Genomic DNA, 23,558 nt, shown 5'->3' on the forward strand with positions numbered 1-23,558 from the left:
CTGGAATTATACACAATGTTTTTTCATTTAGCAGTATATCTTAGAGGTCTTTCTTTGTCAGTAAACAAATATCTCCCACAATCATTTTATTATTGGGACTGTGTATTATTTCAACGTATGGACGCTTATGTTGCATTAAATCTTTTGTTATTGCAAATATGCTATTGGCATACCCATTCAAAATGCCATTCAGTTTGCCATTCAAAACACAATTCGAGTTCAAATAGCCATTGCACATCTATTGCAGTGTGAACGCCCATAGGATAAATTCCTGGAGGTAGAATTGCTGAGTCATATTTCATTTGAAAATTTGTGGTGGCTATTTTTTTATAGTTATTTGTTCCTATTTTAGCATGAAAAATCTCTTCTCAAATTTCCTTGAGAATAATAATTACAGGCTGTACAGATTCTCTTTCATATTCATTCGTTTCATGAGGGTCATGAACTGCAATGATTCATCTAACACATCTAGTCATTTTTCATCATAGGGTTGCTTTTACATATGAAAGTTAAAATTTATTTTCATGTTTCTTTGGTCATTTAAATTGGTCTTCAGGAGAAAAGATAGAGTCACAAATTGAAAATTTCATCTTGAAATAAAAACGTTTACATATTGTTTTGTCATTTAAAAATTTTTTTAGATTAGGTACACATCTTCATTTCCTTAAGTGTTCTCCAAATAGAAATTCTCGATGGCTGCACAGTATTCCCATTATCCAGTTAAGCATACAGTTTTACACTGTTTTCCTATTATTAAATACTTACCCCATGTCTAACTTTTATTTAAAATAATCATAAGTGGTAATATAAATTACAGCTAAAACTGAAGTGTATATCTTTATATGTAAATCTTTCCAGACATCTCGGACTATCTCCTTAAGAAAATTTTTGAAAGTGAGGTTATGGGACAATCAGTAAGCACACCTTCAAGGCAATGGCAAATCGCACCCTCTACTTATTATATTCACTTACCACTTCTCATCAGAGGCATATGTCTTCAGGGAAGTTATGGAAGTTTCTCTGAGCTTGTTAAAATAGAATTCTAGCAAAATATTTTGCTAACTAGGATTTAGCTAATTAGGATATAGCTAACTAAACCCTAAATAGGATTCTACCTAAATAGTGCTTAGCTAACTATGGATCCAGTAGACCTTGAGCTGCTTAAAACCCAAGGGCTGAAGAAGCTGATGCAGTGACATCTGAGAGCCAATGAAAAGTCATATCCTCCCCCCATATTCAAAGATACCTCTTCCCTGATCTGGACATCCATTGCATTTAAATAAGTTCATTGGGCAAAAAGTCTGAAAGTAAAACTATAAGGGAAAAGATATTGAGAATGATAAGTGTTTCAGGAGGAGGGGATTGTTAGGAGGAAAAGGAAGGGTGGTGGGATGCATGGGTGCCACTCGGAGAGGGCAGATTTGAGTGGATGCCACGAGGGTGACCATGACCCTATAATTCCCTGTTCTAGGAGCCTGGAAGATCTTGGAGAGAGTAAGGAAGTGGGAGCCCTTCATAAAACTGCCCAAGACCAGGGGCCACCCAAGCAACCCAGCATTAGAATTTGACAAAGTGACCGGAGGAGTGTACTTTGATGTGTAACAACTTGAGGTGAGAAGCTTTATAACTTACAAAGTACCTTTGTTCACATTTTTTTCATTTGGTTTTCACAATAACCCTATTAGATTAATGGCAGGAGTTATTATTTATTCTCCCCAATTTCAGATTTAAATACTTTGTCGTTGGTAAGGAAACCAGCTGGGAAGTGGGGGAGATTCACCCCATAGGTGATTTCAGACCCCCCCCCCCTTTGCAATTCTTTGCAGAAAGGCAACTGCAGGAAAAACCACCACCTAAGCAGATCTGATGGAGGACTCACAGCCTGGCTATCCCAACGCCTGCTGAGCCACCTTTTCCTGGTGCTGGAGCCCCACGGTCAGAGCGCCTCACTCCTACCCAAGGGCTGAGCCCCTATGGTTGGGTCATGATGAGCGTCTACTGGTTGACTGAAAACTGCACCAACTTCACTGAAAAAGGGCGTAGCAAACTGGTAAGAGAATAGAGAGATTCCCAGAAGCATGCTGGTCCCCTGTAGATGTCTGCAAGGGGTGGGGGGTAGAGGCAAGGGAGCTGGGACCCCTCCAGGTCATATGCTATAGTGCATTTCTCACTGAACCGGCAAAAAGGAACAGAACTGGGCTTTAAAATTGTTTAAATTTCGTGTTGTTTTTTTTTAAGTAGAAGTGACATTTTAAAACCTTTGGATCTAGGAGACAATAGTGTAGGCATTTATGAGGTTTACAAATGAGCACGTGGTTAGGCGAAGCAGAGGAAGGCCTCGCCCCTAAGGCCTGGCAGGCACGAAAGACTCTGGGGTTCTCCGGCCAGTTGGAGCCCACCTCAGTCTGTGCCTCTATAGTATGAATTGAGGGAGGGGCTGCTCATTCAGGCTTTTTCTCAAAATTTCTCCCTCGCCACCTGCCACGAACTTCCATCTTTACAAAGCAGCTCAGAAATGCCTGGCATTGGAAAACAAATTCAGAAAGACAGCAAGACTCTTATCACTGAACAAAACATTAGCAAGATAAGACTGTGTTTATGATTCCTATTTTCTTCCCTTTAAGTCTTAAGTTAGCAGAACTAACAGTGGGTTAGGAAACAGGGGCAGCTGCCTGGTAGAATACACTCTAAAATCAGATGCATTTTTGCTTGAGGAAAGAATTAAATAAGCCAGTGTTCTCTGAAATGTCTTCATTGATTACCCCATCAACGAATGATGTTTCAGCACGCATCCCTAGTCTGTGCATAATTATAAATTACATGCATGAAGTGGACTAATATATATATATTAAAACATAAAAAATAGTCATCTTAAAATAAATTACAAGTAAATTATAAGTACTCTAATATTTTCTTTCTGCACCCCAATGGTTAATTTGGGGCAGCTCCTGGGAGTCACACTTCACTTTGGAGTCTACTGAAATACTAAAGGAGTTCGTGAAAAATATACACAGCCTGGATTTCAATTCCGAATAGGAAATGCAAGTTGAAGAGAGAGGATGGATACATAAAAACAGAAGGTGCATGCTCATGAGGGAAAGGGAATGTGTTCTGGATATTTTGATTGTGTTTTTTCTTGGTTTGTATTAAATTTTGTCACCCACATTTCTAAATAGAGACCATGGTACTTTGAGTTTGCATTTATTTAAAATGTTAAATTTCAGCTTAGTTCTTGTAAGAAGAGAGCTATAGCTAGGAACCAATTAAAATCCTATGAAACATTACAAGAGAAAGAGAGGTAGGGCATTGAGGTCAGTGGCACTTAAACATGTCCAAGTAATCGAGGAAGAGTGAGTGAGGACAGGAGGCAAGGTCATCTGGGTGTCACAGTGGAAGGTCAGTGAACACCGTCCTGGGGAATGGTCAAGCAAAATTGAGAGTCCTTGGTGGGGGCATTCAGATCTGAGCACATGTGAGCAATAAGAAGCCTTGTCTGTGGCAGGAGGGCAGCCTGGACCACTGAATGGGGAGACTGGGCAAGATACTGCTTCTTGCCTCTGGACCCACACCCCTCCTCCATGGCCTGACACCCTCTCTCTGGTAAAAACTATTCCATTCCAGTCTCAGCGCAGAAGCCTTCCCCCTGCTCCAAAACACAGTGGCTCACTCTCTCCTCCGTGCTACTGCTATGCCCAATATGTACTTCTTTTTTTTTTAATATATCTTTATTGATTTCAGAGAGAGGAAAGGAGAGGGAGAGAGAGAGAGAGAGAAACATCAATGATGAGAGAGTCATTGATCGAGCCCGCAACCCCGGCATGTGCCCTGACCGGGAATCGAACCCTGATCGCCTGGATCCTAGGTTGACGCTCAACCTCTGAGGCACACCCGGCCGGGCCAATATGTACTTCTATTGTTTATTTGTTTATTTATTTGTAATACATTGTAAATGTAGTATAATTATTAACATTGGTCTCTGGGAGAACACTGAGGCACGAATATGCCTTCTTTGCAACCTGTGTTTACCACAGTGCATATAATACTCCCTAAAAGCTGACTGAAGAAATAAGTGCTGAATTAGGAAAAAGTGGATCAATGAGACGACCTAATAATCATGGTGAAGGCCAATGCCAATGAGGGGATGTGAAGTATCATTGGAAAGTAGCAGAAGTTGCAAAATTTTTGTGCTGAGAATATTTTTCCTAAATCTTTGCAATCTGATCTCTAGAATTGTGCAATTCGCCTACAACATAAACTGCTGTCCTACTGGATCGAATCCATGTGATTCAAATTCATCAGTTGTCCTGGCTGCTGTGCTCAGTGGTTAGAGTGTCGACCCACTCACCCCATTCGATTCCCGGTCAAGGGCATGTAAGTACCTGGGTTGCAGGTTGGATCCCTGGCCCCGTCAGGGGGTGTGTGGGGAGGCAACCAATCCGTGTTTCTCTCTCCCTCCCTTCCACTCTCTCTTAAAAAAAAAAAAAAAATCAAAGGAAAAGATATCCTCCAGTGAGAATTAACAAAAACAAACAAACAAACAGTACAACCAGTCAACTTCCAATTAATTGGACTGAAACAGAAAGTTCGTGTGGATAACCAGCTTCCCAAGGAACTCTCTAATCCATACTGTGATGTTTAATTACAGCCTTCAGAGTTTTCAGAAAGGAAATTACCTTGATTGTACTTAGAATTTCAAACCAATTACTTGAACTTGAAATGATTTTTTTTGGCATTCATTCAAATAATATTTCCTGTGCATACACTAATGTATGCCAGGTCCCACGATGTAAAAATAAATCAACCGTGGTTCCTGGTGTCTAGGAACTCAGTGTTTAAAAGGCAGAATGGAGTTGATAAAAGACTTCTATTTCCAGCAATAGGGCAGGCTAGGTAGCCTGAACCACCTTCAAATTCAAATGATTAATAGGTTAAAATATATTTTTTAAATGCATTGCTGAGATGGCATGAGGTTTAAAAAAATTTTTAAAAATTCCACAGAGGCCAAAACCTAAGTGAAAGCAGAAACCTGTGTAAGTGCCAACAATGTCTTTCTCCCCTTAGGCCAAACCCTGGCGCCTTGGACTTCTTCCTGGAGGGCTGTGTGGGGCTCAAGGTGCAGAATGGCTGGGGAGGAGACAGAGCCCGGGCAGAGCTTCCCCATCTTGCTCAGGCCACACAAAGATTGAGGCACATTGCTTGGAGGTTCTGGCTCAGAGCCTGCCCCAGTTGGAAAGTCTAGCATAGTCCATTCTCATAAAGCTAGAAGGAAAAATAAATTTGCCATGCAGAACAGGACAGCAAAGAAAGTTACCTTTCTCACTCTTGGTCCTGTATGAAGGGGGGAAATTTGAAAACATACACTAGTTGTTGTATGGTTTGAAAAACCCCAAGCTGGGATTTTAACTTAACTTGATTTTCAGTTTGTGAGTAAGTTTGCGGAGGAAAAAGAAAGTCTCCAATGGAGGAGCTCACCTTCAACTGATGTGCAAGATGTCTACAGGTAAAATCCCAAAGAGATGAGTTGTTTCACAGTAAAAAGAAATAAACAAACAAACAAGTAAACAAAAGAAATAAGGTACCACGACTGAGAATGGCCACAAAACAAAATCCTCAAAATCTTCAGACATTAAAACTGTCACACAAACATTACAGAATAACTATCTGTATGTTTAATCTGTATGTAAATCTGTATGTAAATAAAAAGCCTTATCTCAGAGACTTATAAAGGTACTAAAATATTATCAGATCAAATACAGAAGTGCATTATAAGAACAGCATGTGTATGTAGAAGCATGGAACAGACTGAGGGATCTCAGAGGGAAGGCGGGGGTGGGGGAGTGGGTGGGGAGAGATTAATCAAAGAACTTATATGTCTCTAAGCATAACCCATGGACACAGACATTGGTATGGGGAAGGCTTGGGGGTGGGGTGGATGCTGGGTAGAGGGGATCAATGGGGGGAAAGGGGGACATCTGTAATACTTTCAGCAATAAAGATAAATTTAAAAAATATGTCTATGAAGAGCTTGTTCCAACAATGCTAAGATTTTTCAAAATTAGAAAATTTACTGAATTTTAAAAAGAGAGAAGATGCACATGTGGCTGCCCCACCCCCACCCTCACCCCCACTTAGAAGCAAGTATCTGACAAAATTCAACAATCATTTCTGGAAATACCAGAAACCGCAGGAAATTTTCTCTACCTGACAAACAGGATTTACTAGAAATCTCTGTCAACGTTAGATAATGTGAACAACTCCAAGCATTTCCACTAGAATGAGAACAAGACTGGTGAAGAAAGGTAGAGACAGGTTCTAGGTGGGAATGCCTCCCATCAGCCCTGGAAATGCTCTAGGTACTGGTGATTTTGTAGTAATGATCCTCTACCTAGTAAATCTCAAAGTCAACTGACAAACTTCTAGAACTAATGAGAAATTTCAGCAAGTAAGGTGGCCACATCCAGAGTTGACATACAACAATTAGCTGCTTTTTTACATGCAAATAATAGCTAATAAAGCAAAATCATGAAAAACTGGTCCCTGTATAATGGCAACTAAAATATAAAGTATCAATAAGAAATATGAAGAAACCTATAAAATTTCACTGAAAAATATGATACCATGAGTAAATGGAAATACATACACACACCGTATACCTACATGAGTAGATTCAAACAGCAAATATATAGGTATTCTTCAAATAGAGGAGTGTTTAAATAAATTTTGGTATAGAACAAAATTATTTGTAGTAGTTAATTATATGTTAATTAATCCTGATGTATTGATATGGAAAGATCTCCAGGGCAAAGTGTTACACAGGACAACAGTTAGCTAACTGAAGATCAATACAAAGGGTATGATCCTATTTATGTGAAAGGCAAAGCAAAACTGTCTTTGCATAGGTATTGTTCTGGTTATCTACTGTTAGGTAACAAACAGCCCCAAAATTAATTTCCTAGGAACCAGCGATTTGGGTAGGCGGGGTGGAAACAGCTTGTCTCTGCTCACTTGGCACTCACCTGGGGCTGGAATCATCCGCAGGTTCACTCACTCATGTGTCTGGTGGTTGGCACTGGCTACAAGTTGTGACTCAGCTGAGGACATAGCAGGAATGCGTGTCTGGCCTTCACAAGTGGCTGTGTCCCAAGGATGAGCATCTGTGGAGAGGGTATCAGTCAGTCAGAACTGGGTTGCCTCGTCCATTTGTCCTTGGAAGTCTCATGGTGTCAGGTCTGCTGCGCACTCCTCATGAGGGTAGGTGGGAAGGCTCACCCAGAGGCCAGGGGAGGAGAAATCAGGCCCCACCTGTGATGGGAGGAGTGTGAAACTTGCGGTTTAAAAACCACCATAGAGGAGTGTATATAATTTTTTTTAAAAAAAAGATCTGTAGATGCAGATACTCAACAACTGTTGATAGCTGTTGTCTTGGGGAAGTTAGCAGGATTGGGAAGTGGAGGTGGTGGTTGATTTAGTCAGTATACCCAAGCTGAACTAGCTTAAGAGCAAAAGGATTTATGGACTCACATGATTGGCTGGTTCCAAGGGTTCATGTTGCTTCCAGGATTCAAATGATGCCCGTGGGCAACTCTATTTCTGCCCATTTTCCAGGGAGGACTTTCTCCATGTGATGGATAATGCAACCCCTGTAAACCCCAGCTCAAAATCCTCACTGGTTGGCAGCTCCTATGGAAAGAGAAAAAGAAATTGTGCTGATAGCTCCAGAAACAAAAGCTCCAGGAAAATTACGTAGTGATGGACTTGGGGTACCTGACCCTTCTTACACTCATCACTGTGGCCAGCAGGGGGCGCGTTTCGATTGGGCAACCCCGGTCACCTGCCTACCTCTTCAGCAGCTGCTTACTCTTCTTACTCTGATTTCCTTTGCTTTAGCACAAGGAATTTTCTCTCTTGCGTTTGCTCATGAGTATGTATTTACAGCTTTCCCCCTCCTGCATATTTCATATTTTCCCTCCAGCATTTTTAGTGTTTGGGGGCTATCTCAGTCCACCATGTTGATCAGAAGTTCGTGGCTTCCACAGATTGGTATGTTCTTTCAATGATATCTTTTTTTATTTTATTGTCCACATCTTTATTTCTAGGATCCACCTTCTGTTTTCCTGCACTCAAGGAATGTTGGCCTGGCTCTGCCAACTGTCAAAAGAGTCCAAGTTGCTCCATTACAGACGAGGGGAACATAATGCTCTTGGTGATGAAACTATCTTTTATCCCATGCATGCTCCGGTGTTAGGATTTTACTGGGAGGCCAGAAACATCATTCAGTAGCTTCTTTCCTATGCCATATATTCAAAAATATATTAATAAAATTGTCATAAGAATCATACAAGTAACCTTGTAGGAACAAAAGGAAGTAAAATCAGTAAATCTATCCATGTGCTTTGCTTCTTCAAGACATTAGCCTCAGCCTGGCTGGTGTGGCTCAGCGGCTGAGCATCGACCTAGGATCCAGGATATTGTGGTTCGATTCCGGGTCAGGGCACATGCCAGGGTTCCGGACTCGAGCCCCAGCAGGGGGCGTGCAGGAGGCAGCCGATCAATGACTCCCTTATCATTGATGCTTCTCTCTCTCCCTCCCCCTTCCTCTCTGAAATCAATAAAGATATATTTAAAAAAGACATTAGCCTCAGCAGTTACAGTGAACCTGCCACTTTGAGTTTTTGCTGATATCATCAAATTTGCTCTTCTATGGTGTATTTAGTTGTCGTATATATTTCAAAAATTAGTTTGCTCTACAAAGTCAGTGGCAGGATTATAACTTTATTAAATATTTGCACCACCCCAGTATGTCCTGTCAGAACTTAATAAATGATAATACTGTGCGTACTTTACACTGAACTTTCAGATCATTTATGAACTACAGAGTAATCTGAGTAAACCCCACAAACTGCTTCATGACTGTCCTCGTACATTCTAGTCTCCTCCTTCCCGTTGGCCGCTCAATCCAGTTTTCACTCCTGTTAACCTTCTTCAGTTTAGAAATCAGGTTTCAAAATTTGCAAAGCAAAATCCCCTTTTTCATCCGTATGCGTTAGTACCTTCAATTAACTGATATTTTATGGCAGATCTTTGTACCCAGAATGTATTTCACTATTGGTCAACTTTCAATTTTGCATGTTTATGGAGCAGATCAATGATGCAAAGAATGAGAAGTATTTTGAAAATCATGCATATTGACCATGGAATAATTAACATCTTCACCACCACCTACTTTTTACTTACCTTAAAATACAAAAGTTAATTTCCACTCCCTGAGCGCATCCCAACTGATGAGGAAAGAACGAGGCCAGGTCTACGCCGGTTGCCATGGTGGCAGTATAACCATCCGTTTTAAACATGGCCTCTATCGGGGCAAGGATTTTAAAAGCAGAAAGATTTACTCTAAACATAGTACCTGACTGTCCAACCAGACTGGCAGTAACTCACTGTCTAGCATGCCATCTGCCCCTATGGCCACAGTTAATGCCAAGTGGGTCTGTTTGCACCTGGGCCAAACTGTTTCTCAAGCCACATCTGTGCAAGACAGAGAAAGCCGTGCTGCTTGTCCTCATTGCCGCGCTGGCTCTGGACTTTCTCTGTCTTTTCCATCTGTGCTTAAGGCATAGTCAGTTAATTACTGTTACTTGCAACCCAAATTGATGCTGAGATATAATGATAGAGGAAACATAATATTTATCGAGCAATTTGTCATGCAAAATAAACAAAGTTGGGAGATAGCAAACCATTCCTAAGCATCTTTGTAAATGAATTGTTAATAAACCCTATGAACAAATATTTACATTTATTTTTATAAAATTTCTAACAGTATATATTGAATGTATTGGGTGATCAAAAATATCTAACCAAATTCTCAACTATTAATCATTTTAAAATACTGCATTTCTAGGCCCTGACCGGATAGCTTGGTTGGTTGGAGCATGGTCCTGACGCACCGAGGCTGTGGGTTTGATCCCGGGTTGGGGCACATCCAGGAAGCAACCAATGACTGCATGCAGAGGTGAAACAACAAATCGATGTCTCTCTCTCAAATTAATTTTAAGAAATATTGCATTTTTAAAGGCCTGTACATTTACCTTAAAAATACATTCTTCACACAAATCAACTTGAAATTTCATTTTAGTTGTAATTATAGAACATTTAGAAGTTAGATGCCCTGGTCGGATAGCTCAGTTGGTTAGAGCATTGTCCCAGGTCAGGGCGCATATAAGAATCAACCAATGAATGCATGAATAAGTGGAACAAGACATCTCTCTCTCTCTGAAATCAATAATAAATAAAAAGTTAGAAAAAAGTCTTGTTTTTCTAGGTCAATTTTTAGATTATTTACTCAAGACACTTATTGAAGGCCTATGGCTTTCCATGAAAAGCGACTCTGCCTAAAGCCTGCACAAGAGCAATAGTACTTGAACCTGGCCTAGGAGCCCCACCACTGACTGACGAGTGACTTCATCATTCTGGGCCTCAGTTTCCTCACCCACACATGTAAGGGACTGAACTAATTTTCCATCTACTCAAATTCAATCTAAGAGGTGAGTCAACAAGAAGTTTAATACTTTACTGCTGCAAATAAAAACTCTACTTCTATATGTCTGCGTTCTACAAAGAGAAACAGAATCACAGAGAAGCAGCTGCAGGCGAGATGAAATAGGAAGTGACCCTTTATCCTAAGGCCGGACTTGACTCAATTGTAAGGAACCTCAATTTCATTTTTCAGAATATACCCATTAACTAGAATAATCAACAATTGACCAAAAATATTATTCGAATCAGTTTGTATGGTGTTTAGCATTAATACAGCACTGCCACACATGAGCTAGGCTGATACTCCTGTGAGACACACATTATCCCTGGGCTTATTTTGTTCATGAGGACACTGGGCTGAGGAGTGACTTCCCCGAGGTTAGACTGCGCTTGGTAAACAAGTCCTGATTCAAACCTTCTGACTTCAAATCTCATGCTAATTCTAGGACAGCACTCTGTTCCTGGTAAATCGCTTAAAACCCGGGCACAAACACAATCCTGGAATTTACTGCAGGACAAGACAAGAAGCGTGCTATGACAGTGCACTGGTTCCCTGGAGGAAAAGCAGACGCGTATGCTCTACTGGGTAGCACAGGCCTTTCGTCCAGGTAGGAAGTCCAGCAATGACAAAGACTTGAGGCTGACTGCTCTGGGCTCCTGTTCCAGCTCTGCTCTACAAGTTTATCTTCAGTTTTTGTCATAAATTGAGAGTAATTCCCTACCACAAAGGATGGTGAGGACAGAGACAAGATGGCTGCAAACACTAAGCTCTGCTCCTGGCATCTTTTTTTTTTTTAAATATATCTTTACTGATTTCAGAGAGAGGAAAGGAGAGGGGGAGAGAGAAACATCAATGATGAGTCATTGACTGGCTGCCTCCTGCAGGCCTCCCACTGGGGGGTCAAGCCAGCAACCTGGGCATGTGCTCTGACCAGGAATCGAACCCCGGATCTCCTGGATCCTAGGTCAATGCTCAAGCGCTGAGCCACGCCCAGCCAGGCCTCCTGGCATCTATTAATATGGGGCAACAGTGCCAGGTCCTGACCACTAGGCAGGTCCCCTGGTATACGACAGTAGTAAGATGATACAGGGTTTGCAGCCTGGAATGGGACGGGTGCCTTGTGTCAATCAAGTCCCCTCACGTGGGTCTTAGCATCCTCACAAGAAACACTAACATCTTCATGGCAGGGTTGTTTTAGCGTTAACATAAGTATACAAAGAACCCAGTATAGTGCTAGCACATGGCAGACAATTAATGGAGGCTGTTATTTCTGTCAGTGATGCTGAAAAACTTCAAGTTGACTTGCTTTAAAAAAAAAAAAAAAAGCATTTTCTTGCTTAATAGGAAAATTGTGGTTTAACAAAGCATTTGAATGGTTGAAATCAAGATTTAACCTGTTACTGTTTCCAGTGACTTCTTCTTAAAGTATGGATTTTAAGTGAGAAAGTATCAACCCCATCTTTATGAACAAAATCGGATCATACCAAGTTTTGAGGCAAGAGAAGTGAACTGATGTCTTTCTTTATTCCAGGTAAAGCTGTATTTGTTGTCATCCTTTTGGGGGGAACAGGATACAGCACACTGATGCTGGTTTGTGAGGAGCACAGATAGTTAAAATCAATATTCTAAAGCAATGACCCTCATAAAAACCTCAAGAGGCTATCTTGATTCACAACACCTCTTTCCCAGTTCTCTTCCTGAGCCCTCCACACATTAGCCTAAGAGAGGGTGATGAGAACATGAGTACCTCAGGCAGTAACTAACTAGAAATTTCTCCAGATTAAACAAACCCAAAGGCCTACCTCTGGAATTACCTAAAACTACCCGGACAGAAAAAGTGAAAACGAATGGATTATAAGCTGGAACCTAGAGGGAGACAGGCAACACCCTAAAATCTTATTCTGCACATGCTAGTGATGACAGGTTCATAAAGTACTTCAGCTGGAACAACGGAGAAAAGCCAGATCTCCTGCAAAAGCCTTGTCTTTAAAAGTGCACAGACAGAAAGTTAATTCTGCCTAACGCAAAGGTTTAATATCTTGATACATTTTACCTGGAACACTGTATGAATGACACAAAAGGTTATTTCAAGTAAATATCCAGCCTTTCTAAGATAAGTATATAGCAATAATAAAATAGCTTTTACTTTGGTAAATGCTTTATTACTTCAGAACTTGTAACCACTGGTAGTCTTGTGTACCAAGAGGACCACACCACAATGCCCAAGTCACTGGAAGATGTGTCTCTGTGGGTGGCCCATGGGTCCTGTCACTGCAGTCAGTATCCTTCTCAGGACCTGGAGTACAGCCTCTGTGCTCCGCCTCGGGAATGCCAGCCATGGCTACTCAATACACACCAATTAACTGAGTGAACCAAATTTCCTTAGTCCAGTTTTAAAGTATTCCGTTCTAATGGAAGCATTTTAGAGCCTATCTGAACTGTAATAACTTGGTTATTAAATATATGGAACCGGTGGCTGCCAAAGGCAGGGGGTGGGGGTGGGCAAAATGGGTGAAGGTCACAAGGTAGGTACAAACTTCCACTTATAAAGTAAGTCATGGGCCCGGCTGGTGTGGCTTAGTGGATTGGGTGACATCCCGTGCACCAAGAGGTCGCCGGTTTGATTTCTGGTGAGGGTACATGCCCGGGTTATAGGTTTGATCCCTGGTCAGGGAGCATGCTGGAGGCAACCAATTGATGTTTCTCTCTCTCAAATAATAAAATAAATTAAAAAACAAGTGTTCTACATTAGATAGCTTTTCACTAAACTATTTTCAGAAAGAATAATCCCATTTTCAGCACTCCTCCAGGGTTACCTGGATCTTTCTATTTTATTTTATTATGATCTAAAGCCTAAATCTTGCCCTGGCCAGGTAGCTCAGCCGGTTAGTGTCATTCTGATACCCTAAGATTGTGAGGTTGGATCCCCAGTCAGGGCACACACAAGAATCAACCAATGAATGCATAAGTGAGTAGGGCAACAAATCAATGTTTCTCTCTCCCTTACTCTCTCTTTAAAATCAGTCAATAAAAAAATTAAAATTAAATTTTTAAAAATATGTTTTTATTGATTTCAGAGAGAGGAAGGGAGGAGAGATAGAAACATCAATGATGAGAGTCATTGATCAGCTGCCTCCTGCACACCCTCCTATTGGGGATCAAGTCCCCAACCCAGGCATATGCCCTGACCAGGAATCGAACCTCGATCTCCTGGATCATAGGTTGATGCTCAACCACTGAGCCACGCTAGCTAGGCAAAACCTAAATTTTGATGTACTAAGTACTTATCTGTGATGTTTTGTTTTTTTACTGTCCAAGGGAATTAAGTGATTTAAAACTGCTAAATCCAACAAAAGCTGCCTCTATAATGTCCCACATTTTTCAAAGAAAAATGCCTCACCATTTGTCCTATTGGAAACTTCATTAAAGATAGGGAAAAAATATCCAGCATTTGATTCATCCCGGTGTCATTCACTTACCTCATTTATTTCTCAGAACCATGCTATATGAAACAGGTGTTTTAAAAGTAAAAAACCATGGGTCAAGAGTTAAGCAAATTTATTGAAGATCAAACCCCTAAGGGACAAAGATGCACTCAAATACAGCAAGGCTTGGCCTCTGTGCTTCTCTCTCTCCACTACAGCCGTCTACACCAAAACGAAATATATATGAAGAAATCTGGTATTAGCAACTGTGTTCTATTTAATCTTCACTGCCATAATTTAACTTATTAGCTCTAATAAAACAGAAGTGAAAAACTAGTAAATAGAATTTTATATAAGCAAAGACTCTTTGAAACTACTTTGTCACTAAATTATCAAGTATTTTAGTTATTTCATATAGTACACGTTTTGTTTATTGTCTGTTTAGGTAAATCTTAACAAATTTCAACACTCAAGATTCTTAAATGTTTTGGAGTCTTGCTGGAAAGTAAATGCCTATTTGTAGGTACTGATATACAAAAAGTTCATTTCCATGTACGATCAAGTATAATTTGCATTTCTCTAACAAACAGCCTCCTATAATGGAAATTCACTGTAAAACAGAAATTTAAGTCTGGCATAAATAGAGCTCTCAATAGTTTACTAAAGAAACAATCAAAAACCAACTTGTTTCACTTACAATAAATGCCACGTAGATCCTTACATACTACAGTGGCTACTCAACGTTTCCCTGTGGCAGCTTCATAAAGGATGTAAAACAAACTATGGAGAGAAACTAATTCTCTGCAATATATGTTTAAAGTGACCCATATATCACTTAGAAATGGAAATTCCATTGACCCTTTCAATATATGGGCAGGTAAGGACACAGATTATCATGCAAGAAGTTAGTCTAAACCAGGTCAGCAAATTTAGGGCCAGAAAATAAATAATTTCAGCTCTGCGGGTCACATGGTCTTTCTATCATAGCCACTCAACTTTGCCATTATACAAAAACAGCCACAGACAATGTGTAAGTGAATGAGCATGGCTGTGTGCCAATAAAACTTTATTTATGGATACTAAAATTTGAATTTCATATAATTTTCATGTGTCACAAAATAGGATTCTTCTTTTGACTTTTTTAAACCATTTAACAATGTAAAGATCAATCTTGGCTCACAGGCCATACAGAAACAGGGGGAGGGCTGGATTTGGCCTGTGGGAAATACTTTTCCAACCCCTGGTCTAAATATATATTCTGTTTTGACATTTATTTGCTGACAATTATGTAACTTCTACTTCATTATTAAGTGAAAACAATAATACAAAATTTTGCTTAAGGCTTTGTCTAAACTGCTGGTGTACAAATTTTTAAGATAAAAATTTAAAAATTACTTATGTCAAAATTAAATATACTGCTAGAGGAACTGGCTAAGTTTCATTTATTTCTTGATGTTACATCTATACAGCTCTCATGCACACAGCGGGGAACATACCTTCGTTTCACAATGACATCTGGCTGCACTTCCGATTATAACACAGCAAGTGCAAGTTCACTTGGAAATGTACATTTATACACCTTATATAAATTAAATACACTACACTAGGACTTGTAATAGCAAAAGCATGATTTTGATATTCCATGACTAGCCCACTTCTGCTTGGCTTAATAAAAAATGTACCCAATCATTTAAAACTGGCCATTTGGGGAATAGGATAGTATATAAAATGTCTGTTGTGTAAAATTTAACCATTTACCTTTTTAGAAAATAATCTTCAAACTTTAAACCCTTTTATTGAATTGTTATATGGATATACATCATTATAGCAAGAAGATTTAGCAAGTTGACTAATTTTTTAAAAATTTGTTCACGAAATAATAACATTATTTTTGTTAAAACAAAATAGTAGCTAAATGAATCTTTTCTGTCTACATTTAACGTGTTAGGTTGCTTCCAAGTCAACTTCCCAGCCAAAAAAAAAAAATCAGTCTGAGACTCACTTGAGTGTTTAATTCAAACCTATATTTGTAGTTCCTAAAATGTTGATCCACAGACCACTTTCTTGTTACACATGTGTACCAACGAAAACAAAAGGCAGAGAATCACTGCCATCCCTACAAAAGGAATGGCTCCTTTTCTAACATTCTTTAAAAATATACATTGTACAGTCTTTGCGCCTCACCAAAGATGGCGATGTAATAAATACACTGGCTTAGTTGTCCTCGCTGCTCAGCAAGGCCCACCAACTACCTGCTATAAGCCCTCTCCTTTTTGGATTTCTCCAGGGCTTTGTCCATGGTTTTCTCATTCTCCCCTCGACATTTGGGACAGTACCACTTGCCCTTTGGTTTATGATTCAGTCCTACACAGGAGAAGTGGAACCACTCAATGGGGCACTCGTCATTGTCACAGCCAATCATTTCTCCATAGGAGACCTGATTGCACAGACAGTACGTGGGCTCGTTCGGGTCGATGGGAAGGTCTGCAGGGGACGCTTCCCTCTCTGCTTTGGCCTTGGAGCGTTTCTTCTTCTTGGAGGCCTTTGCTTTCTTCTCCTTAGGGGTTCCTGAGGTGATGTCATCATGGTCGTGATTATTAGCTGCATTCTCCCGATTTTCATTGTTGCGCTGTCGCCGAGACCTCTTGTTATTGGGCTTTTCCGCCTGTGTGATTGTCTCATTCTTGGACTTATCCTGGCCGGCTTTGCCACTGTGGCCAGTGGTGTCATTGACCTCTTGGTGTGCCTCAAAGAGTTCCACGTGACTGTCCACCTGCCTGGTCCTATTCTCCACCAGCTCCACCATCTGACTCACAATCTGGATCTTCTCGTCACCCAGCTCCTGGCTCCGGATCAGGGCTCTCTGAATGCAGTTCAACATTCTCCTCTTGTGGTTGCTGTCCGTCTCCCGTTTAAATTTCTCATAACAGTCATCTAGTTCCTTCAGGATTTCTGCAAAGGAAAAAAATAAGCATTACACCCACACTATAAACACAACCAAGCCTTTTATTTAATTCTCTAGTCTATGAAAAAGTAATTGCAAAGGACAGAAATTATACATGCAAGCTTTCCTAGTATGAAAAATTTTATAACTTCTATGTCCTCCTAGACTTTTTTCTTTTCTGTTGAAAAAAAGTCCCTGGAACTAAATACAAATGTCAACACAGTTCTCATTTAGCAAAGTGCCACTCAAAGCTCGCCAAGGGATTCTCTGTGTGTTCAGAAGCATAAGTAACAAATACTCTTGGGATGGGCAATTAGGGGAAAGTTCAAATTCAGACATAGTGTTGGGGCACAAACTTTTATTTTCAATAAAATTAATGATTATGTCCTATATTTCCATTGTTTTTATTCAAATATTTTTCTAATAAATTAATGCACTTATGTCTAGAATATCCTAGGAAATTAAAGACTGCATCTAAATATTATATGACCCAGAGCCTCAATTTATCAGTCACATCATTTTCACCCTAGCATGTAATTCCTCTGTATTACTGAAAACAAGAAAGGTTTGTTACAATAAGCCAGACAACGTGGCCTTGCTTTCAAACAGAGGTGGCAGATTTTGCTTTTGCATTTACTGCTTAAAACAATAGCATATTTATATCTATAGATTGTAAAACATTATAAAAAATGAATTAAAAAACATCAATACTAAATTTAAACCTTCTTAGACAGATAGCAAGACACAGCATGTGAATTTAAAATGTAATTAGGCAATTTCTCAAGAAACAAAAGCTGTTAAAAGATCTGATTGAAAAATGAAAACATTCTTACCAAAAGCCTAAATACACAGGTAGAATTTCCAGAGTTATTTTCCCCAAATAGTATCAGACTTTTCTCCTGAAAACCCTTTGCAGTCTTCTCAAAATAAGGCAGTTCTACTCTCCAACTAGGAAGTGTGTGTGTGGAGATGTGGGGAGAAAATGTGGCTATGGCCCAGATCTTATCTCCAAATAGTTATAAGGCATAAATCTAAAACTTAAGTAAACATATGAACCTAGCCAAACACTGAAACTTAGCTAAACAGTAAGTATTATTTTCCAGGCTATATTCTAAAAACTAAAATAACTCTGAAGATATTTCCTAGCAGCAGAACAATGTAGAAAAGTCTCCCACCAGAAAGGAGGAATGCCATTATCTTACAGCCCCTTAGAATAATTAATTCTGAAAATAAATAGCTATGCTCAACCTAATCCAAGTTCTATTTCATAGATTTTAAATTGAGTTTCTGCCATTTATTTTTAAATGAATTGCACATTACAGAAGTATCATTTGGTTTAATAAGTAACCAAATTTCTAGAGATAGTAAGGATGCAAGCATGCTTACATCCCTGTGAAGCCTCACTTGTGGGAAAGAAACAAACACCACAAAGTTAGCAGTAATTGTTACCTTCATAATGGCACGTATTTCTTGGATGCCCCAAGCCAAGTACTGTATTAACAAAGCCGTAGATAAACAGGAACACCAGCGCTAACTAGGGAGGCATCTGGCCAGGATACCCACTTCTTCAGCCCCATGAGCTCAAACTGCTACTGACCCTTTCATCTAGAAATGCTCCACAGCAAGATTACTGTAGGAAAGCAATGGTACCATAAAAAAAAAAAATTAAGGATTAAGTAAGATTGCAGCAAAATTCAATCTGACCTTTCCAATGAACAGAAATGAGTTTTAATTTTTACATAAGGTTTGCACTTAAGTTCTTTATGAAGCTGACTTCCATGGTGGTGGGTGCATATTTAAAAAATAACAGTTGAAAAATAATTTTGAATCCAGTAACACAAGAATAACATCAAATACCATTTTTAATTAGTAAATTAATTATAATCCATCCTTATGACTTAATCTCCTATACTAAGCAAAAGACTTAACCAACTTTGACTTGCAACACAGTTCCTGAAATATAAAAGCTTAATTTTTTATAACTATGCTGCATTTATTCTAATTCCGAACCAAATGAGATATGACTATTTTCATGACGGATGATTAGGCTTTACATGTGCCGGGGTGGGGGTGGAATTCACTTTCTCCAGAGGAGCAAAATAAACACCGCCGCGTGTGAACTGAACCGCGAACCGGGTTTCTTCACGGTAATGAAAAAAGAAAGTAACTTTAAGGGGTATACTGACACGGATGTTAGTCAATTTTAAAGACACACTTTTTTTGTCATCATGAAAGTGCTAATTAACAGCGCCAGTGAACATGAATTCTGCAAAGACCGTGAAACCTTTACCCCAGTCCTTCAATCATTGCACTACCCAAGCCTCCCGGGCACCGACCACCGAGAAGGGCTCCCGGGCACTGGTCACTCACGCTTCCCCCGTTCCTCACGGCCGCTGGCCTGTCCCGCAGGTCCCTAGGGCCAGAGCGGGAGGCATGAGCTGCGTCCCCGGTAGAGCCTGCAGCGAGGATTACGAGCCTCGCCCCCCAACCCCGGGGCGCCGCCATTGCTCCGCTGCCGGAAGTGGCCGGGCTCAGGTCCCGAAGGATCGGGGCGGGGCCGGTGACCCGGCCAATGGGGAGGTGGTCAGGGGGCGACGCACCCCGCCCCGGGAACCACCGCCTATGGGGGTCGCCGGGCCGGAGGGCGGAGGCCAGACGGAGAGCCAATAACAGGGCAGAGCTGGGGAACACAGCCCACCCCGCAGCGTCAATAGCCAATCCAAGGCCGGAAGCCGGGCGACCCGAAGACATTCAAATCAATTCAACCTCCTCCCTCCTCTCCGTCCCTCTACGAAAGAGAAAAAAAGCAGGCCGCGGAAACACGGACCCGTGCCAGTCACAGCGCAAGGCCCGCCCTCATCCGGCCCAGTAACCAACGGCTCAGCAGCAGACAGATAAGGACATTCCATGGGGACGCCACAGCCAATCATAAGGAGGTCGAAGCGGTACGTTCACAATATGCTAATAAGCCTCTTATAAATATCGCTGCGAAACCGAGTTTCTGGTAGAGCGCGCAGGGGCGCCTCGCCAATCGGAGGTTTCTGTGCATTTCGCGGCTGCCGGTGGCTTCCCACCTCCCCCCCACTCTTCCGTTTCCCTGCTGCGCAGCCCTTGTAAACATGAGTAAACTCCGAGTGACGACCTACGTTCCAAACAGAGCCCCCAATGCCGTGCCTGACCTGGCAGGAAAGTTTCCCAACAGCCAACAATTCCCAGCGGACATGAACCCTCCGTTTCTCTCCGGCACTCTGGGCAGCCGGGGCTGCAGACAACAACCCACAGGTCCTCTCCCTTGCCATGTTCCTCTCCAAGCCCATGGTCTTAGCATGCGCCCCCCGAGCGAAGCACAGATGGGCGACTTGTCTCATCCTTCCCTCCCTTTCCCTCCCCTTCCTCCACCGTACGCAAGGAATAAAGCCCTGGCCCTTCGCAAACTACACCCGGCCGCGTCGGCCCCCACTCGGTGTCCAGCGCCGCGGGAGGCCCGGGGGGCTGGGCGGGGGCGACTGGGGCTACACCGCGCATAGCACCGACCCTGGACTTTATATAACACTCATATTCGGACCTGGGTGGAGGTGGCTCCGGAGATGGCGAGCAGGGCCGGGGGACCCCACGTCCGCAGCGCCCTCCCAGCAACCCTGCGCGTAGCTTCATCTCTGCGCCCCTCAGCCCTAGCGAACGCCGCACATCCCTCCTTCCGCGCCGTAGCCTGCGCCCCTAAGCCCCCTCCCCCGCAGCACCCCGCCTCGTCACTTCACTACAAAGAGCGCTTTGCTCGCGCAGCCTGGCATTGAGACCTCTCATTTCTCCTTCCTCCTCCGTGTCCTGGCTTCGCGCACAAGGACCTTGGCGAATCAAAGACGCTCCAGACCTTTTGTTCCTGCCGGGCCAGGGCCGCCGCCGCGGGCCCACGGCTACCCGGGAAGGGAACAGGACGACCCGCGGCCCCGCGGCGAGCCGGGACCCGCGGGGATGGAGCGGCCGCCCCCGCCCATCCATCCCGCCGTACCTTGGTATTTCGCGTCGATCTCCCGCATCAGCGAGACGTTTCTCTGCAGGTCGAAAGGCAGAGACTCGATGGAGTCCAGGTAGTCCTCCACATAGTTCACCAGGTGGATCTGCTCCCCGTTGGCAGGGCTCAACATGGTTCACCGAGGTCCCCGGCGACTCGGCGCGGCTTTCCGCTTCCTCCAGCCCCCGCCCCCTCGGAGCCCAGCCCTGCAAAATGCAAACCTCCCGCCCGCCGGCGTCCCCCCTCCTGCCGGCCCCGCGCCGCTACATCTGCGAGCCGCGCCGCCTGGGCCCGGGGACCCGGCGCGGGCGGGCCGGGCCAGCGCTCCGCGGCCTCGGGCGCGGGGCGGGCGCGGGCGTGCGGGCGCGCACCCCGGCGCAGGGGCCGGGGCCGGGCCGAGCGAGCGCGGGAAGGGGAACGCGCTGCTCGCCGCGCCGCACTTGTCCAACGTGGAAAACCCAAATACCAGTTTCAAACACTTGGGAAACATTCGGGCCCCCGCACAGCGCATGCGCCCCGCCCCCCCACTCCCCCCTCCGCACGGGCCCCGCCCCCGCAGCATTCACGCCCCTCACCGGCCCCGCCGCGTGGGGGTGTGGCTTTGTCTGTCACCTTTGCTGGGGCGGGGGTCGCGGGGACAAGGGGCCGCTGGCGAGGCGTAAACTTTACTATGAGTTTCGTACTTGGAGGCAGAGCCTGTCTGGCGCCGCTGCATGCCCCGCGGGTGACGCGGGGTGGCGGCCAGTCCCGCCCAGACCCAGACGGAACCGACCCTGCCGCGGGACCGCCGCCTCGAGACCATCCTACACCCAGGCAACCTCCCCCGTCTTCCCACTCAGCCCCTCAATCGTCCGTGCCCACCGCACAGTGAGGGTATAAGTACGTCTCGGAACAGACTGGCAACTCCGTGAGCCAGTCCACTGCCGCCTTCATTTCAGTGGCCCAATCAACAAGAAGAGAAGGCGGGACGAGGTCGGATAACTCCTCCAGGCTCTTAACTACTATACAGTACTAGAAACCCGCGTCCCGTGGAGGGGTGGAGACAGAGGGCGGGAGACAGAGGGCGGGCCGAGCAGGGCGGAAGTGGTGGCTCGAGCGCACTTGTAAGGCCAGGGGAGACGCTGGCTCGCGCGGGACACCTACCATTTGGTGGCCGGACCACCACTCCCAGCAATCTCGGCGGCTCGCGCGCCTGCGCGGTCCTCACCACCCTCTCTTTGTGTCGCCAGCCGCAGACGAGCGCGTATCGGCCTGGAGACAAAGGGGCCCGCGAGGGGAGCTGCTTCCTGCCCGAGCCCCTGCAGAGGGCGGGCGACCCCGACCCCTTCCCGCTTGTGCTCTGCAACCTGACCTCTAACTCCGCTCCCCCACTTCGAAAGGCCCCCTAAACCTAAGCTGGCCAGGCGTCTTGTCGCCGGGATCCTGGGTCTCTCCCTGTGCTGTCTCGGCCCCTCCCCTCCCCAGTGACTCCTCTCCGCACCCCAAACTGCCGGATTTGGGGCTTGCTTAAAAGCCTCCGCACAGACGATCCCGTTGCCTGGACGACGGGCCCGCACACAGGCCCGCCCTTTTCGTCAGAGATTCCGCCTTGTGGGCGTGGCCACTCTCCACCTTTGTCCGCCGAGCTCCCGCCTGCGCGCGGCGCGTCCTTCCCGGCCGCGATCGCCCAGCGCCGCCGTCCCCGCGCCCCACTCCCGTGCCGTCTGCGCCCTGCCTTCCCCAAGGTGGGCGGGTTGTCTTGTTATCTCTAGCCCTGTAAAAGCTTGACCCCTCAGCCTCGTGACGTCTCTACCACCTCCGTGCCAGGGCGGCGCTCCGCTTTTCCTCCCCTTTTATTAATTCAGAGGGTTTCACCTTAACTCCGAGTCTCCCTGTTACTATATGCGCAGGGCACACCATGTAGACATAAAATAATTACATTGCAGTACAAACGGGCGCGGTCCTAGTATTGAGATTCGGGGTGTTCGCGACCCAACAATGTTGTTACAAGACCTTTGGAAATTTTAAAAATTACTATACGTAATCGGGTGATATTTCGGGCCAAACCAATTTCTATAAAAAATTATTACCTGCAGTGGCGCTCTTTCCAGAGATCTGTAAGGGCATCTTGTGATATGGATATCAGTACAACAAATGAGACTAAACTGAGCTGTGCTGTCATTCGAAATGGATTGTTCACGTTGGAACGTTTGTTACTACGGTGACGACGAATAATATTTACACTTTGAAGTAATTGGGTTTGTTCTTCACTCCTATTTACACTCCCTCATCCAACCCCCACAGTCCACTTTGCTATTTGGGGAAATGATTGTTATTTTACTTACAGATTCACAGGTTTTCCAGTCTTGGCCCACTTAAAAGCACATCATGAGAAAAGTTTCATTTCATACAACAAAATTTATTGGCCACTGGTCTGCTCAAAGGACTACTATTATGACATTATGTGGAAACAGAGATTACATGGAATAAAGAGAAAGTACAAAGTTGAACAAGAACTATACATTTTCCTCTAACAGCATGCAAGCAGTTTTTAAGTACAATAGCAAGAGTGAGAGAGGTTCTTTTAACGAACTTGAATGAGTAGAGTTTATCTGAACTTAAGAATAAAGGTTAGAAATCATTTACCCCTTCCAACGATAATCA

At 43.7% G+C, this 23,558-nt stretch overlaps 1 protein-coding gene across 3 annotated transcripts; it reads right to left on the reverse strand.

Annotated features, from left to right (window-relative positions):
• Positions 1-14,988: 14,988 nt before the first annotated feature.
• ING1 (inhibitor of growth family member 1) lies at positions 14,989-21,252 on the reverse strand. Of its 3 annotated transcripts, XM_081130382.1 has the most exons (3): positions 19,274-19,432; positions 18,353-18,533; positions 14,989-16,911 (listed from the first exon to the last, which is right to left on the reverse strand). In XM_081130382.1, the coding sequence occupies exon 3, from the start codon at positions 16,838-16,840 to the stop codon at positions 16,208-16,210; it is 633 nt and encodes a 210-aa protein (XP_080986508.1). In that variant the 5' UTR covers positions 16,841-16,911; positions 18,353-18,533; positions 19,274-19,432; the 3' UTR covers positions 14,989-16,207. The 3 variants fall into 3 exon arrangements, with proteins under 3 accessions (XP_080986508.1, XP_080986506.1, XP_080986507.1); XM_081130380.1 differs by lacking the exons at positions 18,353-18,533; positions 19,274-19,432 and adding an exon at positions 20,913-21,252; XM_081130381.1 differs by lacking the exon at positions 18,353-18,533 and having other exon boundaries at positions 19,274-19,442.
• Between the last annotated feature and the right edge of the window lie 2,306 nt (positions 21,253-23,558).

Source organism: Miniopterus schreibersii, assembly GCF_964146895.1.
Source record: "Miniopterus schreibersii genome assembly, chromosome: 2".
Lineage (NCBI taxonomy): Eukaryota > Metazoa > Chordata > Mammalia > Chiroptera > Miniopteridae > Miniopterus > Miniopterus schreibersii.